Source organism: Falco naumanni, chromosome 1 (assembly GCF_017639655.2).
Source record: "Falco naumanni isolate bFalNau1 chromosome 1, bFalNau1.pat, whole genome shotgun sequence".
Classification (NCBI taxonomy): domain Eukaryota; kingdom Metazoa; phylum Chordata; class Aves; order Falconiformes; family Falconidae; genus Falco; species Falco naumanni.
In genome coordinates, this window is record NC_054054.1 from 55527947 (window position 1) to 55555136 (window position 27190).

A 27190-nucleotide genomic window follows, 5' to 3' on the forward strand; every position below is an offset into this window, starting at 1 on the left:
AACTGAACTGAAAGATGAAGAAGAAATCCATATTCTAGGGACATGCTGATAGTGCAGCAGTAAAGCATCCGTACCTTCTCCACCCTGTTCTTAAAAATTCAGAAGGTCAGGTTTGTAACTGAAGCAGCTCTGCTGCTCTCCTCATTTCACTTCATTCCCCCCTCCAGAGTCCAAGACTGTAATTAGTGGTCAGAGGAAATTACAGTAGTGGAATAAACAGAATCTTTTCTTCATTTTTGCTATGGAACATGCAATGTTCTGAAATTAAGTGTGTATTAACAAAAACCACTTGTTAATACCTGACATGATTATTGCAGAATTTAGTTAGCTGAGGCTGATTGATGAATATAGTTCTCAGTTCCTCTTGATCAGCTAGAGAAGTTTTCTCTGAAACATCGTCTGTCTTCTCATACCCTGTAAAAACACACCATGATTTTCCATATAAACAGAAATATATATATACAGACACATACACAAGATTCAAGGCATCTCATGACAAAATAATACATCTATTGTGAATATTAACTCAATACCTTCACAATTCTCACAAGTAATGATCATTTAAAAAACATAAAAATTTAAAAAATATATAGTCAAGATGTTTTGTAAAACTATGATTACGAATAATAAATGTAAAATCTACTGAATTCATGAGTACATTTAAATAGCTTGCGCAACTTCATAGCAATATGAATTTTTTTTATTTTTTTATTTGTCAACTGATGCACTTGAACCCAGAAGTGAGCGTTTTAGGGGTGGGGTGGGCAGGAAAAGATGGGGGGAGACAGGGAGAACTCAAACCCAAAAAAGGTCAGTCTCATCCATCTCTCCCAGCTGAGTGATCTCGAGTTAAAAACTGCAGAATTTCAGAAATTAATTCCAGTAGTGAGGTAAATATTTTAAAAGGAAGACACCAAGAGAAAAATATTAACACTAACACAAGAAAAAGGCAAGAAGTTCAGGAATATACCAGTAATACCAGAAATTCTAAGCAACATGTAACGAAAAATATAGTTATCTGGTAAATAAGCATTAAAACCTCAGAATATCTCTATATTGTTGTCATGGTTTAACCCCAGCCAGCAACTACTCAGCCACTCACATGCCCTCCCCCTCCTGCACGGTGGGATGGGGAGAATTGCAAAAAGGTTAAACATGTGGGTAGGGATAAGAACAGTGTAATAATTGAAATAAAGTAAAAATAAATAAATACTAGTAACAATAATAATTGTAAAAAAAAGCAGAGGGAGAGAGAAATAAAACCCAAGAAAACAAAACAAAAACACCACAAAGTGATGCACAATACAATTGCTCATCACTCACTGACCGTCCAATATACACATAACACACTTTCCCCTTTGTCCTTCTTTTAAACTAGTGTTACACACACACAGCCCAGTGGTATTGTAACAATTTAGAGTAGGTAAATTTAGAGCAGGTAAATTTCTTACAAAACTTTGTGAAAATTTAACCATTAATCTCAGTGGCAGAAAAACATTTCACCAAGATGATGCCTGAGCAATGAAATTAAATATAAAAAGCATGTGTCTAGTACAGCTTTTTTAAATTAAATTGACTAATTCTATTTATTTGCACAAATCACCTGTTCTGATAAATATTGATAGAAAATTAGTTGCCACAATTGAATCTAAGCAAACACAGAAAACTAATGATGTAAACTACCCTACAGTGCCATCGATTATATTCTTCCAGTCCTCCAGAACAGCCCCCACCCCTGACCATCTTTACTTTGCAATGATAACTGAGAGTGGCCTAACAAGAGACCTACCATCTCCCTCTACACTCATGAATGCACTTGATCAGATCCCATGGACTCATGTATTCCCAGTTTAAGCATTCCTTAACCTTCTCCTCCTCCACCAAGTTCTTCTTCTTTCAGATTTTCCAGTTGGTATCAGGAACCTGTGGTTCCTGAGGGCTGATTTTACCAGTAGAGACCAAAGCGGAGAAGATACAACATACTGCATCTTTTTCTGCATCCTTAGCCTCCAGGTTCCCTGCCCCATTCAGCAGGCAGGCTCACATTTTCCACTGTCATCTTCTTCCTGCTCTTACATCTGAAGGAGAACAAGAAGGACTTCTACAAGCCCCTCACCAGATTAAACCCCGAGCAGGCTCTGGCTTTGCTAGCTTACCCCATCTCTCTATGCTCCTTTTCAGTCACCTGTCCCTGTTTTCACCTCTTCCATGTTCCCTTTTTATACTTACTTGAGTTTTGTCAGGGGCTCCTTGCTAATTCATGCCAATTCATGATTTCTTGGTCATTGTGATGGACCAGTCTTGAGCTGGAAGGATGTGATCCTTGGAAGCCAAGGCTACTTAAGCATTCATTGGTTAATGGGACACCATTCCCTCAGCTGCTACAAGTTTTCTGCATGACAATAGCCAGATTATTCCCAGAAGTGGCACCAGTATATTCTTCATTGTATGTCTGCTTAACTTGAAATGGTATTGTTAGACTTACTGACACTCCCAGCAACTGCCTCCACTAGTCAGCGAAAACTGAGCTTTGTAATAATTCTTCTATATACTATGAGGAATCTTGTACCAACCTGCATCACACCTTTCATCTGTAAAAGGGGATACTAATGTATTCTCTCTCAAGAATTTTCACTGATGTTTTTTCAAACACTCCTACGTTGATGACCAACAGGCCTAAGCAGTCTATTCAGGCTAGAGCTTGCAGAGTAAACACAGGTACGGCATAAATCAATCACCAAAGAGTTTTAAAATTATAACAATAATCTATGTGTGTATAGCTGCTTCTTAAATAAGCACCGCTCATTCTGTATACCAAATCAGAAAGATACATAGAAAAAAAATGCTAGAATGCAACTGAATACATCAGAATGCATATGCATGTCAAAGATAGTTTTCAGGCAAAGCCTTAATTTAAAAGCTTGTTTCTAGCATGTTCTATACATCCCTACAAACAGGTTATGCAAAACGCAAGTCATCCTCCAGTCCACTGGCCCGCTACATAGCCTCTTACTCATTATATCCAGAACGTACATTTCAGACACCACCTTGCAAGGACAAGTCTCCACACATTGTGCAAAGACTCAGTGGAAACTTGTAATATCATGCCATTTGCCATTCAGAATTCACAGATTCTATTTCAGTGGGGGAAATCCCCAGTACTACATTCAACCACTACAATTGCTCTGTTTCTTTCCTTCCAATTCCCCTAATGGAAGGCACATATATAACACACTTCTATTCAAACTTCAGTATGTGTCTCAAGAAGACCCTTCAGAGGAAGGGCAGCCAGCCTAACAGAGTGGGCCCACCTGAACAGGTGCCCACACAATACTCCCTGACTCAAGGAACCACACAGGTGTACGTGGCAGACTAAGCAGGCAATTTCCTATTCCTTGTCATAACCCCTCCTTGGAGTGACAACCATCATACAACTGGCTACAAACAACCTCCAGCACACAATTCCATAAGCATACATACCTATAACACAACTGGATACAGCTACATCTTTAAGAAAACTAGGTTTTCAGTCAAACTGCAGGTGCACATCCAGTCACATGTTTTTACCTGACTGAGCCCTAACCCATCACATGGTGAGCTCACCTTCATTCTGGGTATAGGACACTTAAAAGTCTAGTTGCTTGATGAAGGAGCAAACACGAAATACGGCTCCTGTGACAGCACTTGGGTGGAAAATTTGGAAACTATTGTGCCAGCAGTACCAACCTAGCCTGACTAAGTTCAGGAAATAAGGAAAGAGTTTACATGTTTGTGGAATGTACTACTTCAATTTTAAAACATTCATTTAAAAACTTATGCCAGTATAAGCCTGACAATGATAGAATTAAAGCAAGTGTTAGCAGGCATTAAACACTATATATTACCTGTTTGTTAAACAAACTGCCAAACTATAGACATTTATTTTCATATATCAGTATTACAGCATTTATTTGTTCTCCTTTAATCAAAATGACAGCCAAAAGGTGCTGAGGAGCTTCATAAACATTCATTACCTCACTTCCTACTACCTTGAATTAACTCTGTTTTTCCCCCCAATTTTCACTTAAAAAGCAATCTTAGGAGTTAAGTTCTGAGCCTCACACATAGCCCTTTATACTCTGCAGCTTCAGTAAAACCAGCTCTCCTACACTAGGTGCATTATACTACCCTGAAAGCTTTAAAGGTCACACATGTCCCATCACCTCCCTGCCTAAACTTTGTAATAGGTCTGTGTACTCTAGTGAATCTAACTGACACACAAAGCTCAGTATCGGGGAGATAGTTTTTCTTCCCTGTTTGTGTATTTGTCTGTATGTGTATACACATACACAAAAATATCTAAAAACTTATGCATTACATCTCAAACCTTTTAAGGACTACGTTTCTATGAAATTTTAAAAACCCAAACTATAAGCTAGAGCTTAACTGCTGACTAACCTAAGATAAGGTCTCACACATCAGTGCAGCACGCCTACATAAAGTTCAGGACTTTGCAACAAAGAAACTACCAAGTGCTATATTCTTCCTCCAGAAGTGAGGATGCATTAGCATCAAACCAATTTGTATAAACTCAGCCTGTTAATCAAATAAGCAGAAGCTGGCCTGTTATAAAAATATTGTCTGCAACTAACTGCAGGAACAAATAAAAACATGCCCATATTTAACAACAGAAGGGAAATATTACCAGATCATCTCTTGGAGAAAGTAGTTATATTTTTGATAAAAGTGTGTTTGAAAGGATGCATTTAACACACAGCAAGAATGAAAGAGTTGGTTGCCCTTCAGTAACTCAGTAGAAGGTGCCAAGACAACAGAAGAGCGCTGACCCAAACATTTGGAAAGCTGACACACAAAAAGATACAAAAACCTGACATATAGAAACCAGACAGGAAGAACAAAAATTCCAGAACACATGCAGAGACAACAGAAAAGCATTAGTTGTTAGAAAATTCTTATTATGAAACATCAGTGTGAAGTATAAAAGTAAGAACTTCAGATGAAACAATCACTCTAATCTCTTAAAAAAAAAAAAGAAGTGTAGTTACTGCTGTGTTACAGGTGTTCAACTGATGTCCACCTAACTCGTTTCTTGTTTGTTCATTACACTAAGCTATCAGAAAAGCATTGTTCCAGGGCTTAAAATTAAAAGTAGTATCACCCTTTTTGGCCTAAAGGCCACAACAAGTTCTGAAATACCTCTCAATGAAATACCTCTCAGTAATAATTTTGAAGTCTTATATCTAGCAAGAATAAACCAGCAACTACCACGTTTCAGACAGGAACTGTGATGCTGTACTAGTAAGACCTGCCATTCAGGCCGAAGAACGAATATATTCCAAGACTCTTCTTACTCTGCTGTGGCTTGCAACATTGCTGATATTTAACCAGAGTTGAGCTGACATTTATCGACAGTTGAATTATCAAACAGATCCTAAGACATACGTTCTTACATGCCCACACTGACAGAAAAGCATTTGACTTGAAAATCAGCACTTTAAAAAGAATAGGAAATGCCACCACATCATACTACTCTCACAACTTATTACGAACAAATGGCAAGTTTCAAAACTAATTTCTCTTAATATTCAGAATCACACTTTCTGATAATATCATTTGATTATTGTTATGTCAATACAGGGCCAAACCCCATAAAAATATGTACTTCAATATCAAAGGAATGAAACTGTTGCCTTAATCAAAAAGTTAATTTACAAAGCTGTTGCATAAACTAGAAAAACTGTATATAACATTTTGTTCTACACTCTGAATGTTATTTGCTGGCAGAACAACGAATTCGGAAATTGTTGATGGATAACCACAATGCACCACAAATTTCATTCAAAGTCACTCAATAAATAACCAAGGTTTTGGTTCAGGATTTCCTACAATCTGTTCAAAATTAAAGAATGGAAGTAAATTATACACAAGAGTAGGAAAAAGCAAGAAAAAAATGGGAGACAGAATTGCTATCAGCTCTGAGAATATGGAGACTGGGTAGTTACTTCCCAGAGTACAAGCTGTAACTGAAAAAAAACAAGTCATGGCAAAATGTTTGGTTTTGCACAGAATACATGTTTTCAGTTTTGCCAACAAAAATAACATCAACAACAAAGCTCAAATAAACATGTAACCAATGAAACAAACAAAAAAGCCCCCAAATAACCACCCTGAGCTTTCTCCAACAAGAGAACCCATTAAAGACCGTATTTTGTTTCCAAAATATATTTGGAAGAACACAATATTTGTAGGGGCTCTTCCTAAACCAGTTTGGATTGAAACGTTGCTGAATTAGTAAAACAACAACAATAAATTCTAAAGAGTAAACGCTGCCCAAATATTTTCCATAGATCCAATTTTTCCTTTAGGTAGGGTAGTTTAACAGTTTAGTCTCGTTTTCATTACAAGAAATGGACAAATACAGATAGACTGCAATATGGAAAGAAAGGGAGGGAAAAAAAAAAAATCACCAGAAGGGCTTCAGTGCACTTCCCTTAATCATTAAAAATATCTTCTTTATTTTCAAAGCACAGCATTGAAAAGCTTTGAAAGTTGGTGCTGTAGCCAAGAACCTCTTACATGAATAAGTGTTGTGGCTTAACCTGGCAGGCAGCTGAACACCACACAGCCATTCACTCACTGCCCACAGTGGGAAGAGATTCAGAAAAAAAGTAAAACTTGTGCGTTGAAATAAAGACAGCTTAATAGGACAGAAAGGAAGGGAAAACAGTAATAATGATAAAAGAATATACAAAACAAGTGATGCACAATGCAATCGCTAACTACCCGCTGACCGATGCCCTGCCAGTCCCCAAGCAGTGATTGATGGCCCTCAGCCAACTCCCCCCAGTTTTATTGTTCAGCACAACGTTACATGATATGGAATATCCCTCTGGGTAATTTAGGTCTGCTTCCCTGGCTGTGTCCCCTCCCAGCTTTTTGTGCATCCCCAGCCTACTTGGCTAGCAGGGTAGTATGAGAAGCTGAAGAGTCCTTGACTTTGTGTAAGCACTGCTCAGCAACAACTAAAACATCAGTGTGCTATCAACATTAATCTCATCCACAGCACTACAACCAGCTACCAGCAATAAAATTAACTCTTCCTAGCTGAAACCAGAACAGTAAGTCTGCTTGCTCGCACTCCTAAAGAAAGCAGCAGTTTGAGGAGGGTATCATTAAGAAAAGGATGTTAGGATCAGGAATTTGTCATAACACTGTGATAGATCTTCAATGACAGAACAGCCAGTAGGAACCTGATCCATCAGTCTGTCCTTCTGAGGCATCAGAGCACAGAAGGGAATGGGAATGACCTACTTGAATAGGCTGGTACCGCTGAGATGGCCAAGCCTGTGCTAGAACTAGACCAGTCTTTTTCCCCATTGTGAGTCACTAGGATCTAAAAGTCTACAAAACAGACTTGGCAGAAAGACAGGCACAAGTGACTATAATGAGCACTACATCTAGTAAAATGCTATATAGTCCTGTAGTCCATGAGCAGAAACACCTAAGGATATAAAAACAGATGGTCTGCTGAAGACTATTACAGAATTTTGAAACACTCTCTCTTGGAAGTCATCTCATCACGCAGAAGGTTCAGCTTCACCTAGTTCTCATACAGGCACTTACCTCTACTAATAAGAAGAACTAGTTATTACCTACTGTTTTGGCAGGCAGTATCATGGTACCTCAAAACTCTGCCCATTCTCAACAATCCGATATAATTCACTGAACTCCATGAACACATGGATGAAAAGCATTAATGCTGCAGAGAACCCTGATAAGATCTGCCAACTACAAATCCACTCTCCCGGAGTCTCTCAAAAGAAATAAAATGCTTCAAATTACTCCATTTCATATTATTTAATAGATGCATGTATTAACTGTGCAGCTATATATAGCTAAAAAACCCCATGGTTGATTACTGTATTTAATAAAGCTAGATGTAGGCTACACTACTCAAGAATTCCCCACGTGTTTTGCAACTGCAGAATAGATGACACCAATGCTACTTCCACAACACCAAATGTCTGAAGCCCAGGTACAATTCTGAATAAAGGTTACTGCTGGCAAAAACACATGTAGTGATTTCCTAAGTTTGTTTAGGAGGGCCAGATCTTTCATGCCTTGAGCAAGATTTTATCGATACACGTACCACTTCAGAACTGTAGCATTTCCTAGGCTTATGGTGAACTGCAGGTGTTCTTTGCAACAGGAATCATAGGCACAAAATCTATTAAAAAAAAAAAAGTTATAACCATGCCTGGTTATCTTTCATCAACCATGAAGAGCATAAGAACCTGCAGAGGTTTGGAAGAATGCCAGAAAACCAGTAGCTCCTTTTAAACCAAGTTATTTTCTCTATGCAGGTTACATACTGTCTTACAAGCATGCAAACACCTACAATTTTTATTTTGTAATAATCTACAGACTGTAGTGTGCAACTGTCGAACAATTCTTAAGAATGATACCTGTGCGCATTGTTCTGACAGTTTGGACCTAGTTTATTTCATCCAAGCACAACAGCTGATTTTGTCTATTATTACATACTATCTCTCCATGTCAGAGAGCTCAGTTCTAAGATGATGTCAAGACAGTCCAGCCTGATAAGGTAGCTCATGATCCATGGAAAAAGGCCTCTGAAGCAGAAATTACTTGCTGCAGTCACAGGAGAAAAAAATGAGGTTTTAATCTCAGTGACACAATACAAAAATTCTCGAATAAGGGAAGTAGTATTAAGCTTGTCTATCAGATCCCCACAAGTCTTAGGATACTCTAAGGCAGGGGTCCTCAAACTACGGCCCGCGGGCCAGGTATGGCCCCCCAGGGTCCTCGATCCAGCCCCCGGTATTTACAGACCCCCCCCAACCCCCACCCCGGGGGGTTGGGGGGGAACCAAGCAGCCGCAGGTGGCTGCCTGCCACTGCATCCGCGCGCTGGGCCCCCGGTTAAAAAGTTTGAGGACCCCTGCCCTAAGGAACGGTCTCATTTTGTGACATGCTGTTTGTGACTACAGCATTACCACTGACTTTCAAAGAACATAGAGGGACCCTGCCAGTAACAACAACTTTGCACTGTAGTTGTTATGAATGTTGTTGTGAATGAAGTGAGTATAAATAAATTGAACTGAAAATTATTAAAATTAACTACTAGGCATCATATTAAGATTAAGAAAACAGTAGCATTTAAAAATTATTTTTTAGTAATACTATAATATAGGATAATACAAGTCAATAACTCCACTGCTACGATGAAAAACTATCACGTAATTTTCTGAAAGTTAGGTTTCTTAAAATAAGTTTCATACCTATTTTCAGTCCTAAAGAAAGTGTTTTTGAGAACCCTCTTAACCCTGTATTCAACTGTTCTATAGTCATCCAATCTTGAACACTATTCAAATAAGCTAGGCATTTGGGCCTTTTTTTCCCCCCTTTTACTGCATCTGCACATCTTAGATTGACATTTACCTTTAGGTAACATAACATTTGTTCATTTAAAAACAATTAAGGATCCTGTACTTAGATAATTTTAAAGACAGCATCAATCTTCATGATTTATCTGTGCTAAGCTTGCAGTGAAAACTAACTGTCTGGAAAAAGAATAACTGGAAAGGAACTGAAGTTAAGCACTAAAAATCTGGACATTTAACTAGCCCCATTACACACACCTACTAATCACTGTGGGTATAGCAGCATGGCTGCTCTGGTTGTAAATGCATTTCAAAAGCGTCCCTGGAAGGATGTACCTTCTTCATTTATGCTTAGAAAGATGCGTTCTTCTATTTCTTGGCCAGTTAACGTTTCCTAGGTAGAGGCAGAGCCAGACCTCCTACAAACCTACTTTTGGGGGAAGAAAGCATGTAACGAGGGAGAAACAGAAAAGAGCATCAAGATAACAGCCTATTTCCAATCTATACTTCTTCCTGCTCTTCGTACAACAAACAAAATATGATTTGTTTGGAAAGAGGAAGAAAGAGAGGGAGAAAGTTTCCACCTCCCTATATGGCCAAACAAAGCCAAAAAAATCATGAACCAGATGTAATGGTTTCAGCACGAAAACTTCCAGACAAAAGGATAAAACCTGCGTACCTGCCAGGGGAAGCATGCGTCATTTACAGTGCCGCTGGCAGCATTACCTGCGGCAGCTGGAAACCATAAGCTGTCCCAACAGACCGCTGCTTTGGTATCGCCGACTTCAGATTTTACTTTTGCATGCAATAAATACTCTATTAACACAATTGCACTGCAGCGACTCTTTTTACAAGGCAGCTCTTAACATGTTGTCATCTGCAGGCTGAGCAATCCTAAGCCGTAGCTAGGCACAAAGCATCAGCACGGTGTGATGCTCTCAGGCACATTCCCCGCGTGAGAAACGCGGATTTCTGACGACCCGCGTACACCGGCGGACCCCACGCAGCCGGGGTATGCCGACCCGCTCCCAGGGCGGGCACGCCGGGCCCTGAGCCGCCGCCTCCCCCCGCCCGCCGCTGGGGGCCGCGGGCCCTGCGCCCGGACACACCGGGCACAACACAACAGCGCCCGCCCCGGGAGGCGGCCTGGCTGCCGCGCAGCGCGCTGCCCGGGGATCCTCTGCTCGGGATCCGCTGCCCGGGGGCCCGCCGCCCCGGGGCCAACGCACGGCCACGCATACGAGACCCCCCGGAGAACACCGCCGCCGCCGGCGACGCTCACGCCCCAGCCGCTGGGGCCGATGCCCTGCCGCGGCGAGCACCCGCCGGCGCAGCCCCGCCGGGGGTCGCGGCGCCACCGGAGGCCGCGGTGAGCGGCGGCGCGGCGCAGCGCGGCGGGCGGCGTTGCAGCCGCCGGCGCGACACCGGCTCCCGCCGCCTCATTTCCACGCCGCCCCCTCCCGGCCAGGCGGCGCAGACCCCGCCGCGGCTCCGCGCCGGAGGGTGCCGGAGCGCCGGCCGGGTCCCCCGTCCCCGTTCCCCGCTGCGGGCGGAGACGGGCGGGCGCCGGGTGGCACTTACCCTCTGCGCGGGAGCGGATCTCCGACACGGTCTTCTGCACCGCCGGCATCGCCGCCGGGCGGGCGGCCTCGGCGCGGCCGCCTGCGCGCCCTGCACCTGCCGCGGCCCGGGCCGAGGGCGGCGGGTGCCGGCAGCGGCCCCCCCCGGCAGCGGCCCCCCCCGGCAGCCCGAGGCGGCAAGCTCGCGCCCCGGCTGCGCCTCCCTCCGCCCGCGGCGCCGCGCCGAACTGACAGCCGCGGCGCCAGCGCTCCGCGCTCGCCGGCCCCCTCCGGAACCTACCAACTCCGCCCCCCCCCCCCGCCCCGTCCCGCGCCCTCCCGCCGCCATCTCCCGCCCCCCCTCGGGCACAGGCGTGCGGGGACGCTGCGCCTCAGCGGGCACCGACACTGCGGGCCGTTTACGTGCCCCTTCTGCAGCGAGCGACGGCGTTCCGATGTGCCCCCCACCCCACGGGGAGAGAGGAATGGAACGCGCCGAGCTCAGGGCCGCTGCCCCGCTCTAAAGGCGGGCGGGGGGGAGCTCGCCCGGTGCCTCCGTGCGCAGCGGCCCGGGCGGCAGGCGGTCGGTGTGCGGGCGGCGGAGCTCAGCCTCGGCGGGGCGGGAAGTGGCGGGGTGCCGAGGGCGACGACCCTCGGGCGGTGCAGGCGTGTCGGGGCGGCGCGGCCCGGCGGCGGGGGCGGTCGGGGCGCCGAGGGCGGCAGGCCCGGCGGGGGAGCCTGCGGGGCTGGCCGGGGTCGGTTGGTGCCGAGGGCGCTCCTGGGCAGCCTCGGGAGGCGCGAATGGGGCGAAGGGCGCGGTGAGGGGCGGGAGGCGCCGATCCGGAGAGGGAATTTAAAACGTTGCTCTAAAGCCCTCGTTCAGGGGGGCGAGGGTTGGTGCTGCTCCGCTCGGTTTGACCGGCAGCTTTCAAGCTCTCGCCCAGCTTTTTATTTTTAACCTCGTAAGTCAGAGTGCCGCGGTTTGACAGCCCTGAGTCAGTGTGAATCCAGGCTCCCCGTCCGTGTGGGCTGGTGGGAAGGAGGTCCCAGCCGCAGGTGCCTCAGGCTGAAGCAACAGCGGCAATTTTGCTTCCAGACTGTTAACGTGACACTTGGGTGCCTGCAACAGGCTGAGCAATGTGTCTCTGGCACGTTGTACCTATGTCTCGGTAAAAACAGTCACAGTAAAAATGGGGTGGAGCAGAAAATAGGAAAGGTGATAGGATTTGGAGGTAGCTTTTCTTAGCACAATTATGTTGTGCATCCATTTCAGTCAGGCATGAAGTGTACTGACTGCAAGATGATGGAAGTTATGAAATAGAATAAAGCTACTGTTGTCCCATGAATCTTGAGAGGATTTCAGGCTGACGCGTGCACTAAAGGCCACCATTGTGTCCTCCAGAAAGTACATAACAGATTATGGATGTGATATCGTTGGTGATTTCTTTACAGGGCATACATACATGCTGTGAGAAAATAACATACATACAGTCTTTCTTAGCAACAGTCTCAGACCCTTTGTTTGATAAAATGATATAAATTTTATTTCTGTAAATTGATTAAGAATCACTTCATTTATGGAGAAAAGTGAACCCATCATTTGTTTTTCTTAAATGCTGAGCTGCGATACCAGGAAAAAGGAATACTTTGCTTCACAGAAGACTGCATTGGGAAATAAATGCAGCTTTTTTTTTTTTCTTTTTCTTTTTTTTTTTTTTTTCTTTTCTCCAAGCCGTGGGCCAGAAAAGCTGCTGGAGACTCCTCTTCAAAAGAGAATGCTCTTCTGCATCATCCTATGCAGCAGTCTGTGTGGGCTGTTTGTGTTTTTGTGTTTGTTGGGGTGTTTTTTCTGAACCAGAAACAAAGACTGTAGAAAGAGCTCTCTTTATGCTTTTTTTACTGGAAAAACAAAATGCCTGGAAATAACATGCAGTTTTAAAAAATACCCAGTGTATGTCAGTCAGCCGTGGGCAGAGGCTTGGCTGATGCAAATTACTTTCTGTACAAAACAGCTTCTAGTTTTCTGTTGAGATTCCACTGAAGCCTGACTGAAGCAGTCATTTAGGAGACTCAACATATACATATATATAACCCTTACAGCATAAATAGGGCCATGTCGTGAAAAAGGATCTTGTGTGAATGTTTTTTTGCAATTCATAGCAGCTACACTATTGTTAAAATGCTGCAAACAGACTGTGAAACTCACTATACATGCCGGTCAACATGCATTTTCCCCCAAATCACTGCAATGCTGGTGAAAAATAGGATTGTCACTTAAATCCACTTTAAAATGCTATTTTATATCTGAACTTTTTTTTGGCTGTATGATCCATTGCAAGTGGTGCTTATTACTGGTACCTTTTTGTGACTGGAAGTTTACCCACTTGAGTACAGAAAATATTAAAACAGTGCTGCCAAGTGCTATTTAAAATTGTGAACAGTTATTTTATTTTACAAACAAGGCCACTATCCACATCACAAATTATTAGCTTTATTCTTGCTATATTTTTGTGTACTCTGACTTGTTGTGAATGCTTAATATCTAAGAAAAAGCCTCTTTAAAATTTATTGTACGAATTATACTTAAAAAGATGTAAGGAGTAAGGTTCTATTAAATCTTGCCATCACCTAAGAAATTCTTGTTTTCCAGTTTTTATTGTACAAAGCCTTAATGGTAAGCTAAACACATTTAACCATTTAATTACACAACACAGTTCATCCAGATGTCATCCAAATGTAGGAAGCTCAACCGTTAGCTTTTGTAACAGTTCTCATCTACTTGCAAAATTACTCCAGGAGAAGCCCAGTAGCCTCTGTCCTTTCTCCCTTCCCCCCACAAGATCTGCCAGCAGGACCAGCTGGCCGTTTTATTTACTTCTTTCCTTTGGAAAACAAGTATATGAGCTCCCCATCCCTTCACCTCTTCTATGGTAAATATAGCCTGTATCACTCAAGCAGTTGCCGTTTCCACACACCACCACTCTTGATTAGATATAAACAGGTCAGAAAAGGCTTCTGCAGCTTTTTAAGCTCTAGAATATGCTCAGTTTACACACTTGAGAGTATGCTCTATGTTCAAGGAATCCTACTTGTCTCTGGATCGTCACTTGTTTGGAATGTGCATGACAGGGCTGCAGAATGGAAGCAAGCCAGTCAGCTTTCCAGCAAAGGTGTAAATTAAACAATATGCCTATATTACACTTTAAAGATTAGATGACGCTCTAAATTTCGCTTACTCTTTGATTTCAATGTGTATTTTGAAATATGTGGAAGCTCTGGTGGAACTGGTAGCAATTTCTTATCATTAATGTGTTAGCGGACACTACCTTTTGGCACAAGAGGACAAAGACTTCATTTTTTAAATATACACAGAAAAATTGCATATCCACAAAGAAGAACAAGTTATTTCAGATGGAGGAAAAGCCTTGCAATGACAGCTGAAATGCTGTGCTAGTAGAAGAAAATTGCAAAAGGTCTTGGTTACAAGTCTATTCGTATGTCAAAAATAGCACACATACTACTTCATAACTTTATGGATTAGACTGAGCTATGATGAGGCAGTTTTCTCTTACCAGTTCATCTCTAATGGACTTCAGTGGTATAGACATCTTAACCCAACTGAAATCTGTTCTTGCAAATGATATAAACACTTATTTTATTAGAACTTTAAAGATAGAAGTTTCCATTTTGTGCGGTATACCAACTGTCCACTGTAGTAGCGTCCCGGAGTAAGAAGTACTCTATTCAAAATGCATGTGTGCATAAGCAGGGGAAATGAGGTCTGCAGGCTTGACATTTTCACAAACTTGATATATATAGAAATTTAATCTAGATTTTTCCTGTAATGCTATTAGCGTATGTGAAGTGATGCAATTTTCCTTGGTCATACACTGTCAGAAAGCAGGTGGCCAGGTTTCATAGAATAGCAGAAGGGAAAATTAAAACTGTAACTGCTGCTGCTTTTCCAGGCTTGTCTGGAAAAGATTTCTGGCAAACGTCTTTTTCCGCTTCATAAGATACTGCATTAACTGGAGGCTGTGCAATTAATCTCAAACTCTCATAATATTTTAACCAATACCTTTGTAGTTTAATATATAAACCACTCCGATAGCATGGCAAGTTTCTAGTGAAATTTTATGGGTAGCTACATCTAAAATTTGAAAAGGTACAGGGAAGCCACCATTTTAGCTCAGATGAGCCTATACTTTGCCTATCAGCTAGGAGGCTATGTATGGTATTGCTGAGGACCAAACCAGTGCTGTGCTTGAAGGAGCAAAAGCACGTTTTTGCTTTCTTTACCTTCTTTGACCCTCTGAAAGGATAACACTTGCAGGCTTTGTGTATGGAATTTTAAATCCATTGTGCGTATGTCTAAGCATAAGCTTCTGCTATCTATTCTATAAGCAGATCAGATAAAGTGCTTTGAAATTCTACCTGAAGCCGTTAAAATGGTGACAAGGTATTTTATTCATGAAAGTATATGTTAACTCATTGTCATTTTCTAAACTTTGAAATCTCTCATGTTAGGTTTGTTTAATCTTCTCAGATAAATATATCTCCAAAGCAAGTTTCTTGAAATTATTTGACTTTTTTGGGTTTTTTTTTCCCCTGATATTTCAAGTACTCCCCGTGAAATTCCTAACAGTTCTTTGTGTGGTTTAACAGAAACAAATCTTTTCTTTGACCAAATGTGACATTAAATACATCAACTAGCTTATGCTCTGTAAGCCAGCATAGTCTATCCAGTGTTCACATGTACTTAACCATATCTCTCTGCAAGATATGAAGAATTATTTCTCTTCTACTTGCTGTTGTTTATGTAATGATGCTTTGCCCTTAACTGTTCTGTACGCCATCCGTCTGGCTTAAAAATAGATCACCTGTGGAAAAAGGCTGTGAAGTTTTCATTATAGAATGTGTTTGATCTGTACAAAATAGTGTAAATTTATGTTGTGTGTATCCTTTATGATAAAGAGAAAACTTCTCATTCCCTGAGGCAAGACATATCAATAAAAGAAACCTCAGCCCCCTGAAGCGGATATTTAAACATATAGAACATACCACAAAACACATCAGATAATTCAACCTCTATTTATAGAAACTCGTGAAGGCATTCCTGTTAGTTTCTCACCCTGCTGCTATAGCAGTGTCTGAGTGCTTAAACAAAGCATAGGAAAGCCAAAACCTCCAGACAAACAGACACAAAGCAGATCCAGAGTGTAACAAATAGAGGACACAGCTATACATCCTTTTCTTTGTAGACCCAGCTCTACACCTGAGCCTAAGTGCCATTTACTCAAATTGCCTTTGTCCACTTAGATTCACATTCAGGGCAGTGGAGGAAGAAGACTTAGGGATACATAATTCCATAGCGTAGACCCAAACTCACAGTCGCTTGCAATGGAAATCTGCAAGGACAAGTTCTCTGGTGTGCATTCTGTAATGCCCTATGGCAGCATCAAATGGCCCACACAAGGCACACTAGTTCCTGAAAAGACATGTTCTCACACGCCAAAAGGAACTGTGGTAGCTGGAAGCAGCCAGCCTACAGATGTCCACAGTGGTGCAATGCAGTTCTTGGTCTGTTTTGTAGCTCGGCCTTAGAAGAACAGTACAGATGCTATTAAATGTGCCATCAGGAACATTTGTTCTGGTCAACAAAAGCGAATATGTCAGTCCTTTTTCAAATCCACCTCATTATCCTTTTCTTAGAAGGTGGTGGGCATCATGGGCATCATATCTTCTTTTTTTACATGTGGAGGGAAAGGAGGTTATTCTTTATCTTTCCCCAAAATAAGCTTTCCCATAAGTCAATTTGCACATAAGAATGATGGGATGGATATAGACACAGAGAGAGGCTAAGTCAGATAAGATCCTTGGGGACCCCTGCTGTCTTGATTGTGCCATATACTTCTATATGAGTTGTCACACATCCAAATTCTCAGCTTTGTAAGCTTTCTTTTACCTTTTGAACAGACCTTAGGGTAACATTTTGACATAGCAAGAGATGCATGTTTGAGGATTGCATGTTTATTTGTACTATTACCTTTACAGGTATGTGAATAAGCGAGATACCTATATTCTTTTCCTGAGTGTGCCAAGGGACCTTGTAGTGTGACCTTGGATAAATACTTCCTGGTTGCTTCAACTCCATTTCTTTGAGATTTGAGCTGTTTGCAGGGAAGTTTCTCTCTTGATATTCGAGTAGTGCCTGGCCTCAGTAACAGTGCTTAGCCTTTCGCAGGAGGTGTTCAATACCACGCAAGGCTGGGCTGAAATGACCATCATCTTGGGCTTCCGTGGTCTTAAGTAGTGGATATAGGTCTGCAGTAGAGACAGTTTCTTACAGGATTGCCGGTACCTAGCTGCTGTACCCACAGGACCTTGTGTACTACAACAGGGTAAACAGGAAGAGCAGTCATACAAAAGCAGGCAGCTAAAGGGGAGCTTGAAAGTCCAGGTCTGTATGTCACTTCTTGATAGTTACTCACAGCTGTAGAAAAAATGAAGAGGAAGAACATCATGTCCGAAACAATAGCTCTGCCAGAAAACAAGGCAAAGATTTGAACTCTTGCCAGACTACTTGGCGTTCAAAGTGGGTTCAAGGCTATCGTAGCATTCTGCAGGCTTTGCTTGATGTTTGTGAAGCTGCGACAAAACCAGAAGCACCCATTGCTCAGCAGACAGAAACGGAAACAGTCGTGCTGGTAGTTTCAGCATGGTATTGTGGCAAGTAGATTTATCACACAAGGAACATGGCACAGGAGCAAGTGTTGTTGGCACATAAAGAAAATGGATCAGGAAGAGCATGGCCAAACAGATGGCCTTTTTGCGGCTAATCACACGCTTATACTAATACTAGATTAAAACCATAGAAGATAAACAAAATGCAGATGTTTTTATTAGATTGGATTCTTCTGAGAGCGCAAACCATGTAAGAAAATGATAAAAAAGTAATGACAAGTGGTGTGCACAGGTCTTAATTTTACAGCATGACCACTGAATGCTGCTCTTCAGCGATTACTTTCACTTCAAGGGATCGGTACAAATTTAAGTTATATGGCTTTACATTGATAGCAGTAATATAATTCGCTGCTGCTTTCCTCCATTTTATGTTGGCTTTAACACTTGTTGTTATGACACTAAACGTGGAGTAACTGGATGGCTAATGAGGCACCTGAAGTTTGAATTTAAAACAGCTGCACATACTTTTCCAATAGCATTGTTAAAACATTCATATGCAATTAGATACATGTTTCTGGGAGAAGGAGGAGGGAGAACAGGGAGAACTTCTGTCAAAATAAATGTCTTCAGTTTTCCAGGCAGTCAGTTACAAAGAGCACTTGTAAGAGATTTAAATATCTATCATAGATTCCACCACGAGCTATGGTAGTAGGAATATTCAAATGTTAGTAAGAGAAGGAAATCATAAACAAAAAATGCATCATCAGAAAAAGCAATACAGTGCAAGAGACAGTTCCGTGTTCTGAAGGCAGTGAGCAGGTGTCACTGTCTGTAGTAGTAGGGCAGTACAATGGTCCCTGTCTGTTGTCCCACGGTGTAGCAGGTTTGAGCTTGGAAACAGATCTCCATGCCTTCTTGTCTCTCCCTGATTTCACTACACCCAAGTAAGAACAGACAGCCTTATAAGAGGGAGAAAATGGTGTGTGGTGGGGGATTCCTATGTTAAATATTAAGGGATTATTTAGTCAAGAAACTGCAGAGCCTTTTCAGAGACACAGGTGATCTCCAGATCATCAGAGGAATGCTTTATGACATTGCTCAGAAGAACTTGAAAATAAAGTCAACTGAAACTGGGCGAGTCACGGCTCTGAACACCTGAGCTTGCAGATTCTCAGCACAGTCAGCATTTGACAGCCAAATCTCTGAAGGTTACACAGTTTGCCAGAACTACAGGGAGAGAGCAGGGTGCCCTTCTGTAGTAGTGTCTTCCTCAGTATCAAAAGGGCCATTGCTAGATTAACATTCAACCAAGAAAAAAAAATAGTATGTCTCTGATTTTCAGTGTCGTTTCTGGAGACGACTGTGTGCCAAGGAGGGTGAAACATGATTGCAACATTGAGGACTGAAGTCAGGAAATAGTTGTGGGTAGGGACGATAGGAGTCAGAGAACACTCTGCATATCGGAGGAAGAGAGGTCTGGCTCGGGGGTTGAAACAGTAGATAAAGTTTAGGACATCAAGAAGGTCACGTTTTCTGCAGACTCATGGATAAACATCTGGTGTCTGACGCTGGGGTGGGTGCGTGTCCTAGTCCTTGGTTAAGAGTCTCAGCTCTTGGGCAGTTTGGGTAATGAATAAATATCTTAATAATTCTGGCAAATGGTAAGGTTTGAAACTTGTGACTATCAGGATACTCATGGAGTTTACTGCATACTTCAGCAAGTGATTCCAGGAGGATGTTAGCCCATCTGCAGAAGAATAACTTTGACAAGAAAGACATCAGATGGTTTAGGTTTAAATCAAATATTTTTAATGAAAAGTGAAAACAACCTGCATGATGCATTTTTTTATCTTTGGTTCTGGAATGCTTTTGAAAATGTAGAAAGTTTTACTGTAATGGTTACAGAGCCAGTTTGTAGAAGTCACAGCATTCTGGCTGCCTGTTGAACCTTACAGGCTCTAATGCATGCATGAAACACTGCCTGGTTTAGACTTTGATCACAAACCACTTTTCTTAGTTCCCAAAGAAGTTTTGTTTTTATATTGCTTTTGTGAGAACTTTCTTTGGACATCTTCCACATCCTTCAGTAAAAAGAAATGCTCAAAAATAAATCCTGGACATACTGGACATGACAGTCCTTTTTGCTATTGACCTTAGGAGTGCAGGAATACTGCTCAGATTTTTTTCAGTAGTTTTAAACTCATCACATTACTATCTAGTCAGTAAAACAAACAAAACCCCTGCTTCTGCCTAAAAAGCAGAGTGCCAAATGATGTTATTCTATAAATCAGTATTATTCCACAGTGATCTGACCTATTGCATTATCCATTTTCTTTCTGCCCTCTCTAGAGCAAGGTAATGTGGGACAATTAAAAGAAAATGATGAAAGGCAGAAGGACAGTCTCATGTAATCTTTAAGAAAATGTAATTACTAAATGAAGAATGTAATTATGTATAGCCTATGTTGGATGTACATGACATTGTATTTTACATTCTGACACGGTGAAGTCTGTCTTCAGCGTTCATTTAGCTCTGCAATATCACAGTGAAGAGAGCTATAGGACTATCTAGATAGGAAGGCAGCCATAACACATTTAAAAAACGGTTATTCTGATCCATGTTGTCTCAGAAGCTTTTGAATGTAAGGAACTAAACCATCCCACCTTCAGTTTAACAGTACCCATTTGTTTGCACACACTGGATCTAGTGTGTGCCTAGTTGCCCATAGGTAATATTTACCATTATAGAACAACATTAGTTTGATCTGTCTGTGTGATAGACTGATCTGTAGTGTTGACGTATTTGTAAGCATTTCCAATGCATATTCTCCTTTATGTAGGTGATAAATACAGATAAATCTGGGGAATGAGGTCATTGCCTGTGTACTCAAAACCTTGCGACACTGTGCTCTTACGAAATATTCTAACCACGTGCATTTATGAAATATGGTTTTCTTAAAGAGTGTACTCAGCTAATGCTTTGCATGACCTTTAAACAAAATAATGTCCTTCTACTGGGTTCATTGCAAAATGAAAGCATGCAGCATGGTAGGAGTCTCTGGAAAGCTTTGAGTCATTCTAATATAGATTGAGTGAATGTAACATGACAGATGCCCATTCTTCTGTGTTAGGGAGGTGAGAATTCATGTTTTATTTTTGAGATGTTTGACATGCCAAAAAATATCTATCAGTTTGGGTAATCAGCAATGTAACAAATTATATAGCTCATTCTCCTCTCCTCCCTTTTTATTTATGTATCTTCACACTAACAATTATGTGCTGTTCTATTTCTGCTTTTCAGAAACAAAACTTGTTACATGATTAGTCTGTTAAATCTCTGTATGCATGTTCTCTATTTGTTTATATCTTAATAGTCCAGATTCATTCCAGATATACTCAGATAAAGGCAGTGGACTGAAATCAAATGAAATGAGCACTGACTGGCAAGCGAAAGGTTAGAAAGGTGTGCAAGGAGCCAGGCATATATCTTCCATTAGTCCAAACCAATGCCTGCTACCTGACTGGGTGACTTGATAGAAAGATGATCACAGTTCTTAGTTACCAAGTACTAGGACAAGTGGCTGTACTTTATGTACCTATCCCCAGGTGTAGCAAGCTATCTGTTCTAAATCTGAATTTAGCTGAGTGTGTCGGTTTAATGTATAAGACCTTTGAGGTAAAGATGGGCTTAATGTTTCTGTACAGATGGCATCACTCAAGGGTGGAAGCTTAGCAGAGTTCTTGGCATTGAAGCCGAAAATGTCAAGCTTTATCTGTGTCTGTGCTTATGATAACTCTTCCCCAAAACTCAGAAATTGTAGCTTTTATAATAGTGTTGGGAATATGTAAGATACTTTCCGATCCTCTGCAGAGGATCAGAAAGCTAAACTCCTCCTCCAGCTAAAGTCCTGACCAAATTTCTGGTATCACATGGGGGCGGCCTGTTTTCTTCTGTAATATGAATATGTAGTTTTTCATCAGGACCTCTAACAGTTCCCATGGAAATTAATGGTACTCAGTGGGTCTGCAGAGGATTTTTACCATGAGCAAGGAAGTGGGATTTTTTTTAGTCATCAGCAAGGAAATGTTTCTTTTTTGTTTTGTATTTTTTACTATAAGCAAGGAAGCAGTTTGGTTTTTTTGTTTTGTTTTGTTGGGTTTTTTTGGCATGAGCTAGGAAATGTTGGTTTTTTACCATAAGGTAGGAATTTAATCTTTTTTGATGGAAAGCAAGCAGTTCCAAACTTCTGCAAGTAGAATTTCCCCATCTTCTGCAGTGTTTTACCATATAAGTTCTGAAAAGATCACAAAACTTATGAAAGGCATATTGTGTGCGTTATGCTTTCAGGATATGCTCTGCATCAAGATTTCATTGATACTTTCCCATCACCTACGTTGAATGGCTTCTGTGTTGTAGAGATACTAAGGCTATAGCCACAGTGCAACATCTCTGAGTCAGAGCCTAATGGCATTACAAGGTCTGTAACAGCTGCTGCAGAGATATATCTGTGACTCATCTGAAATCCTACTATGAATAAAGCCCTAATCCAGCATCATAGCCTATTCTGCTGGCCAAAGAAAAATGCTAAATATAAATAAATCTGTAACAGAATGCAAATACAGGGGAAAGTTGGTGAGATCTCAGAGAAGTCAGAAAGCTCTATTATCCCAGAAAAAGAACATTGAAGGGGAAGTGAAAAAAGCATTTCTCTTAAGTGTTCCATTTTCATTTCTCTTTTAGTTCTCTAGAGATACCAACATCTATTTAGACACCATGAGACTAATCTTATAGAGAAAAGGATCATAAAATGTAGATTACCAATTGAAATCACTATTACATCAGATATGTGGAAATTAAAGCAGATGATCATTCAGATTTTGAAATACAGAACAGTATTCACAGTGAGTGAAGTTTAACTAGTTCATAGAGTGTGAGCTGCAAAAGCTCCATCAGCTTCAGTAATGACAGTTTTCATTTTGTATCTCTTACCAAGCTGTTTTGATGCATGCTAGGTTATAAAGATTAGCTTCCTCTAAGAAAAGGAAATAATATTAAAATTGCTTTATACATTCTTTTAAATCCCAGACGTTAGCCTGCTGAAAAAGAAGCTGTTCTTACTCAGATAAATACTTGCTGTAAACTTAGGTCCAGAGGGATCACTTTGACTGTCACTTTCCCCTGCAGTGCTCTGGAGTAAACTGAATTCAGTGTTACTGAATGTAAAGATCAGAATTAATAGAACCAAATGCAGGTTGTGCAATGTCTCAATTCCAATAAGCTTAGCTGTGGCTTTAAAACCCACTGCAATGGTAATCTATTTATATTTCAGCAATTACCAGGCACAGCTGCAGTGTGCTTAGGACCCAAAGAACTGAGTGGTCTTGAACCAAATGGAACTCTATGCTAATCTGATTTAAGGGAAAAGTATAGTTTACCAAAGATAAATAAGAGAAAAACAGGAAACAAAATGGTTATTTGCTAAACTGGATGCTTTTCTGGGAAAGGGGAAGGAGAAAAGTAAAGGTGCTTTACCCTCCATTATGGAAGAGCAGCATGCATCCCACTGAGAGCATCCCCTTTTTCTTTGTTTGTTTTCTTCACTAAGGTAGAAAGCAGACATGAATTTAGTTCCAGATAATGCCTCTCATTTCCTGCAGCGATTTCCAGAGTTGCCTCTTAACCAGGAAAATGTACCTGATAATGGCTTTTGGTAATATTTAAGAAATTCTTAGTTTAGAACAAATGAATGGTATTTCTCATTTTTCATTTTTCTCTAGTAAAAGGGCAAACATAGACTAAAACAAGTTTTAAAAATAACAGTCTATAAAATTTTGTATTATTTTACAGCCACACTAAGGATTTCCTGTATACTTATGGAGAACCATTCTAGCTGTGGGGATGAGTTGACTGTAATGGCTGGCAACGTTGAATCATCACTCAACGTGCAGAGATCAAACTGCAACGGGCTCGAAACTCAAAACAATGACTCAGCACCCAGCACACGATCTTAGCCTTACTTTCCTTTCCCAAAGAAAATGTTGTGATGAAAACAAACGGATTTTTTTTCCTGTAGGGAGGGAACAGAGAGGAACAGTAGTAACCTGCTCGGGTTCCTGTGGGCTCCCTCCCCTGCTCTCAGTTCCCTGTGAGTGAGGCCGGGAGCTTCACTCCCAGCACTTTCGCTCCTCCTGATCTGAACCGCCTGTTGCCACCTGGAAAGAAAATTTTAGTCTGTGCTACAGTTGCTGTGTTAGGCTGTCAAATGTATTTGGGCGCTATGATCGGAGGCCAGCCACAGAAATCGAAGATAGATGCAGGCCCAGGCTAAAAAGGGGAAACTTTCTGAAGGAGTTGTGTGAATGCAGCGTGTGACATAAGTGTGCAGGTCAGTGCAGAGCTCCAGTGCTTCAAGAAATGGGCTTTGCTTGCACCAGGCTGAGACAGAGGCTGTGGAAGCTGGATCCCTTGGAAGCTGGATCCCTTTTTTATGCCTGAAGCATCAGGATAAAACCAAGAAGATGCATACACTAATTGGATCCTCACTGATTGCACAAGAATGTTATCTTTACTTGGCTTTGTGATTAACTCATTCTGGGGATGTTGTCACTGAAAAAGCACATGTTATAAGATGCATTTGACAGGTAATGAAATCCATATTATTAGTTGAAGTCCCTGCCTTTGCACGCACTGTTGAGAGTAAAAGGAGTCGTGAGTTTATCCTTACAATCTCTGACCCAAACAACTTCAGCATGCTTTCTTCTGTAAAAAGAGAGTTTGAATTTTGTCTTGTGTGTGAAAATCATCTGTTCCTATGGAAGACAAATGGCCAATTGTAGTGCTGCACATTACAATTGAAATGCCAATTTCAAAAATTATATTTTTGAAAATAATATAAACTGCAAGAGAAAAAGAAAAAAGTCTTAGCTGGCAACAATCATCTTATTATCTATGTTCCATACATAATGGTGGCACAGAAGAAAAAAGCAATCATGAGTGGTCATTTATGAAACTGAAGCAGGACATTAATTCATAGCCTAACGGGGAGTACTGGGAACCCCATGAGATACTGGTAATCACTTTTACAACAATTAGTATAGAAAGCTCATTCATTGTCCATTCTGTAGTGCTTCTGAGTTATTCAGTTAATCCTGTCTGGGGAGATAAATGCTGGATGCTATAGGAGCACATGCTATGGTATTTATTAATTTAGTTCGATGTTTGACAGGCTTCAGATTTGCTTTTCAGAATGCCAGATAATATTGGTTTAGTTCCTGTATTTTGCTTCTTAACACTGAGTTTAAAAGAACCACCCCCATCTGTGTTTCTACTTGACAAGTTTTCTGAAATGAATCAATTAAAAAAAATGTTTGATATTTTAAAAAACTATTGTAGACATTCTGTCTCAGATATTAACAGTATTTGTCAGCCACCAAATAAACACAGCTTATCTGGACACTTTTCATGCCTTGGAACACTTTCATTAGGTTTTAAACTTTATTCTTAATCTAGGTCTTATGTCAACAGTGATGTAAAGTTCAAACTGATATGTGTTTATGAACTGATAAAAATCAATACGTTTGATGAACAGTCTGGCAAAGTACTGAATGAGTCCTCATTGTCCATTTGGGTGAAGAAAGTCTGGCTGATTTTAAAGTGCTTGCTGGGGTACCATGCAGTGCCTTATGGCACAGGTTACTGCTACCTTGGGCTCTGTCTCAGGGCTGCAGTCCTCAAAGCTCAAGATACTTGACATTCTTTTTAAAACAGTCTATATATTTTGTAGATGACCCATTCTGGTACTTATTTCACCGTGAAATACTTAGTATATTGGCTCAAAGCCACTATATATGTGGTTAAAGTGAAGACGCCACTGCTCTGGGAAGTGCCTTTCTTACTAAAATTGTGCCTTGATTACACTGGGAGCAAAAGGCATGCCATGAAGGGCTTATACCACATACTGAAATAGCACATGCCCTTTACCTGATGCGTTTTTTCCTTTTGCAGTCCTTTACTCTATCCCTGCAGCAGGCAGCTGAGTGGCCAAAGACCAGCTTTGCTATGCTGGGAGCTCCTCTGTTGCACTGCAGCGCTGTGATCATGCTGCCCGAGTGCGGCGGCAGCAGGCCGAGCAGGTGTGTTGGTCAGCTGCATGCTAGGATCAAGAGTTAGCATGCTGACAAAAAGCCCGGTAGTTTTCCTAACTTGCCTTCTAGGCAAAAAGCTGGCTTTTTCTCCCCACTCCTAGAAACATCTCCCATTCTCAGCCTGTGCTTAATTTGTCATCATCCTCTTGTAAAAAGATGTGAGGATTGTTCGACCTGACACAAACCCTGCCTCTGGGACAGCAAGGCAAGTTGTCTGAAAGAGTCTCTGCCAAAAACATTTTTCTGATGGCATCACAATGTAAATGCACTTGATTATCCTGAAAATATATGGGAGAGCATGTGTATTTCTATTTGCCATACATTCTGCTACAGATTTAACCATGTAAGAGTATTCAGTATCTGACAATCAACCTGAAAATAAAATAAGTGAAAAAAATAGTATATATTCAAGAATCTGTTTTCGTGATCAGAGGTTACTCTTGTATTAATAGATGAGCAACACAGTGTCCCCACAGCCCTTGTGCCGGGAGCAGCTGCATGGGCAGTTGAGCTGCCATCCCCACTGAGATCTGCACAGGCACCAGCCCCTGCGCTGCCCGGCCTCCCCAGCCCCGTTTACACTCACATCTGCCTAGAAAACTTTTTTTTGTCTCAAAAAGGGCAAAGTCCGAACCCTCAAAGTAGGGTATAAAATGGCTTTTGTGTGTATGCATATGTGCATGCGTGTGTGTGATGCATGGGAAAGACAGGCTTGTGTTTCTTTATGAAAACAGAAAGAAATAATTTCAGGTGATTTGGGGTGTCCAGGTCCTGGATATGTTAATCATTAGAGGAAAAAGACAAAAGGATATGGAACTTCAAATATAAAGTACTGTTATCAGATATGCATTTTGTAAGAATTGCAAAGTTACTGTTCTCTGAGCTGTATCTATGGCTGTGGTACTATAATTACACGTTATTCTCTGGAAATTCTTTTTTCTGTGAGGAAGAGGAAGGGAATCATGGATACTTTAATACAGCGATAGTTTTACTCTTGTGTTTCCAATTAGGTCTTGAATTCTACTCCTGGGTTTTACATCATTATAATTCCACTTGACCTGAATCTTCCTTGCATACTTTGATTTTATGACACCATTAAGTTTATTTGGCAAAGGAGTTATCTTCATTCTAATTACTTTCCTTGTCTGCGTTTGTTATTTTCACAGTGAGACAGAGGCTAGAAAAAATAAAAAAGTAACTGCAAAAGTCCTAATATTTGCTTACTGTTTTGTTTTGTTTTGCCTGGCAACTCTCAACTGTGAAACATGGTGGTGATCAGTGTTGGACCTGGCTGGAAAAAGTCTGAGTTACCAGTGAGGTGACACATTAACAGAACTACTTTAGGAATGCAAGAATGCAAGACTGCACAGGATTCAGCTTCACTAACCTTATCATTTAGG

The 27190-nt window shown here is 41.3% G+C and overlaps 1 protein-coding gene across 3 annotated transcripts in view; it reads right to left on the bottom strand.

Annotated features, from left to right (window-relative positions):
• ATP8A1 (ATPase phospholipid transporting 8A1) overlaps nt 1-11140 on the bottom strand; it is a 118072-nt gene extending 106932 nt beyond the window's left edge. Inside the window, exons 1-2 of one of the 3 annotated variants that reach the window (XM_040594824.1) lie at nt 10985-11140; nt 300-414 (exon numbers count right to left, since the gene is read on the bottom strand). In XM_040594824.1, coding sequence (XP_040450758.1) covers nt 300-414; nt 10985-11033 — 164 coding nt within the window. In that variant the 5' untranslated portion in view covers nt 11034-11140. The remainder of the gene's footprint in view (nt 1-299; nt 415-10984) is intronic. The other 2 variants (XM_040594814.1, XM_040594833.1) reach the window with 2 other exon arrangements.
• Nucleotides 11141-27190: the final 16050 nt, after the last annotated feature.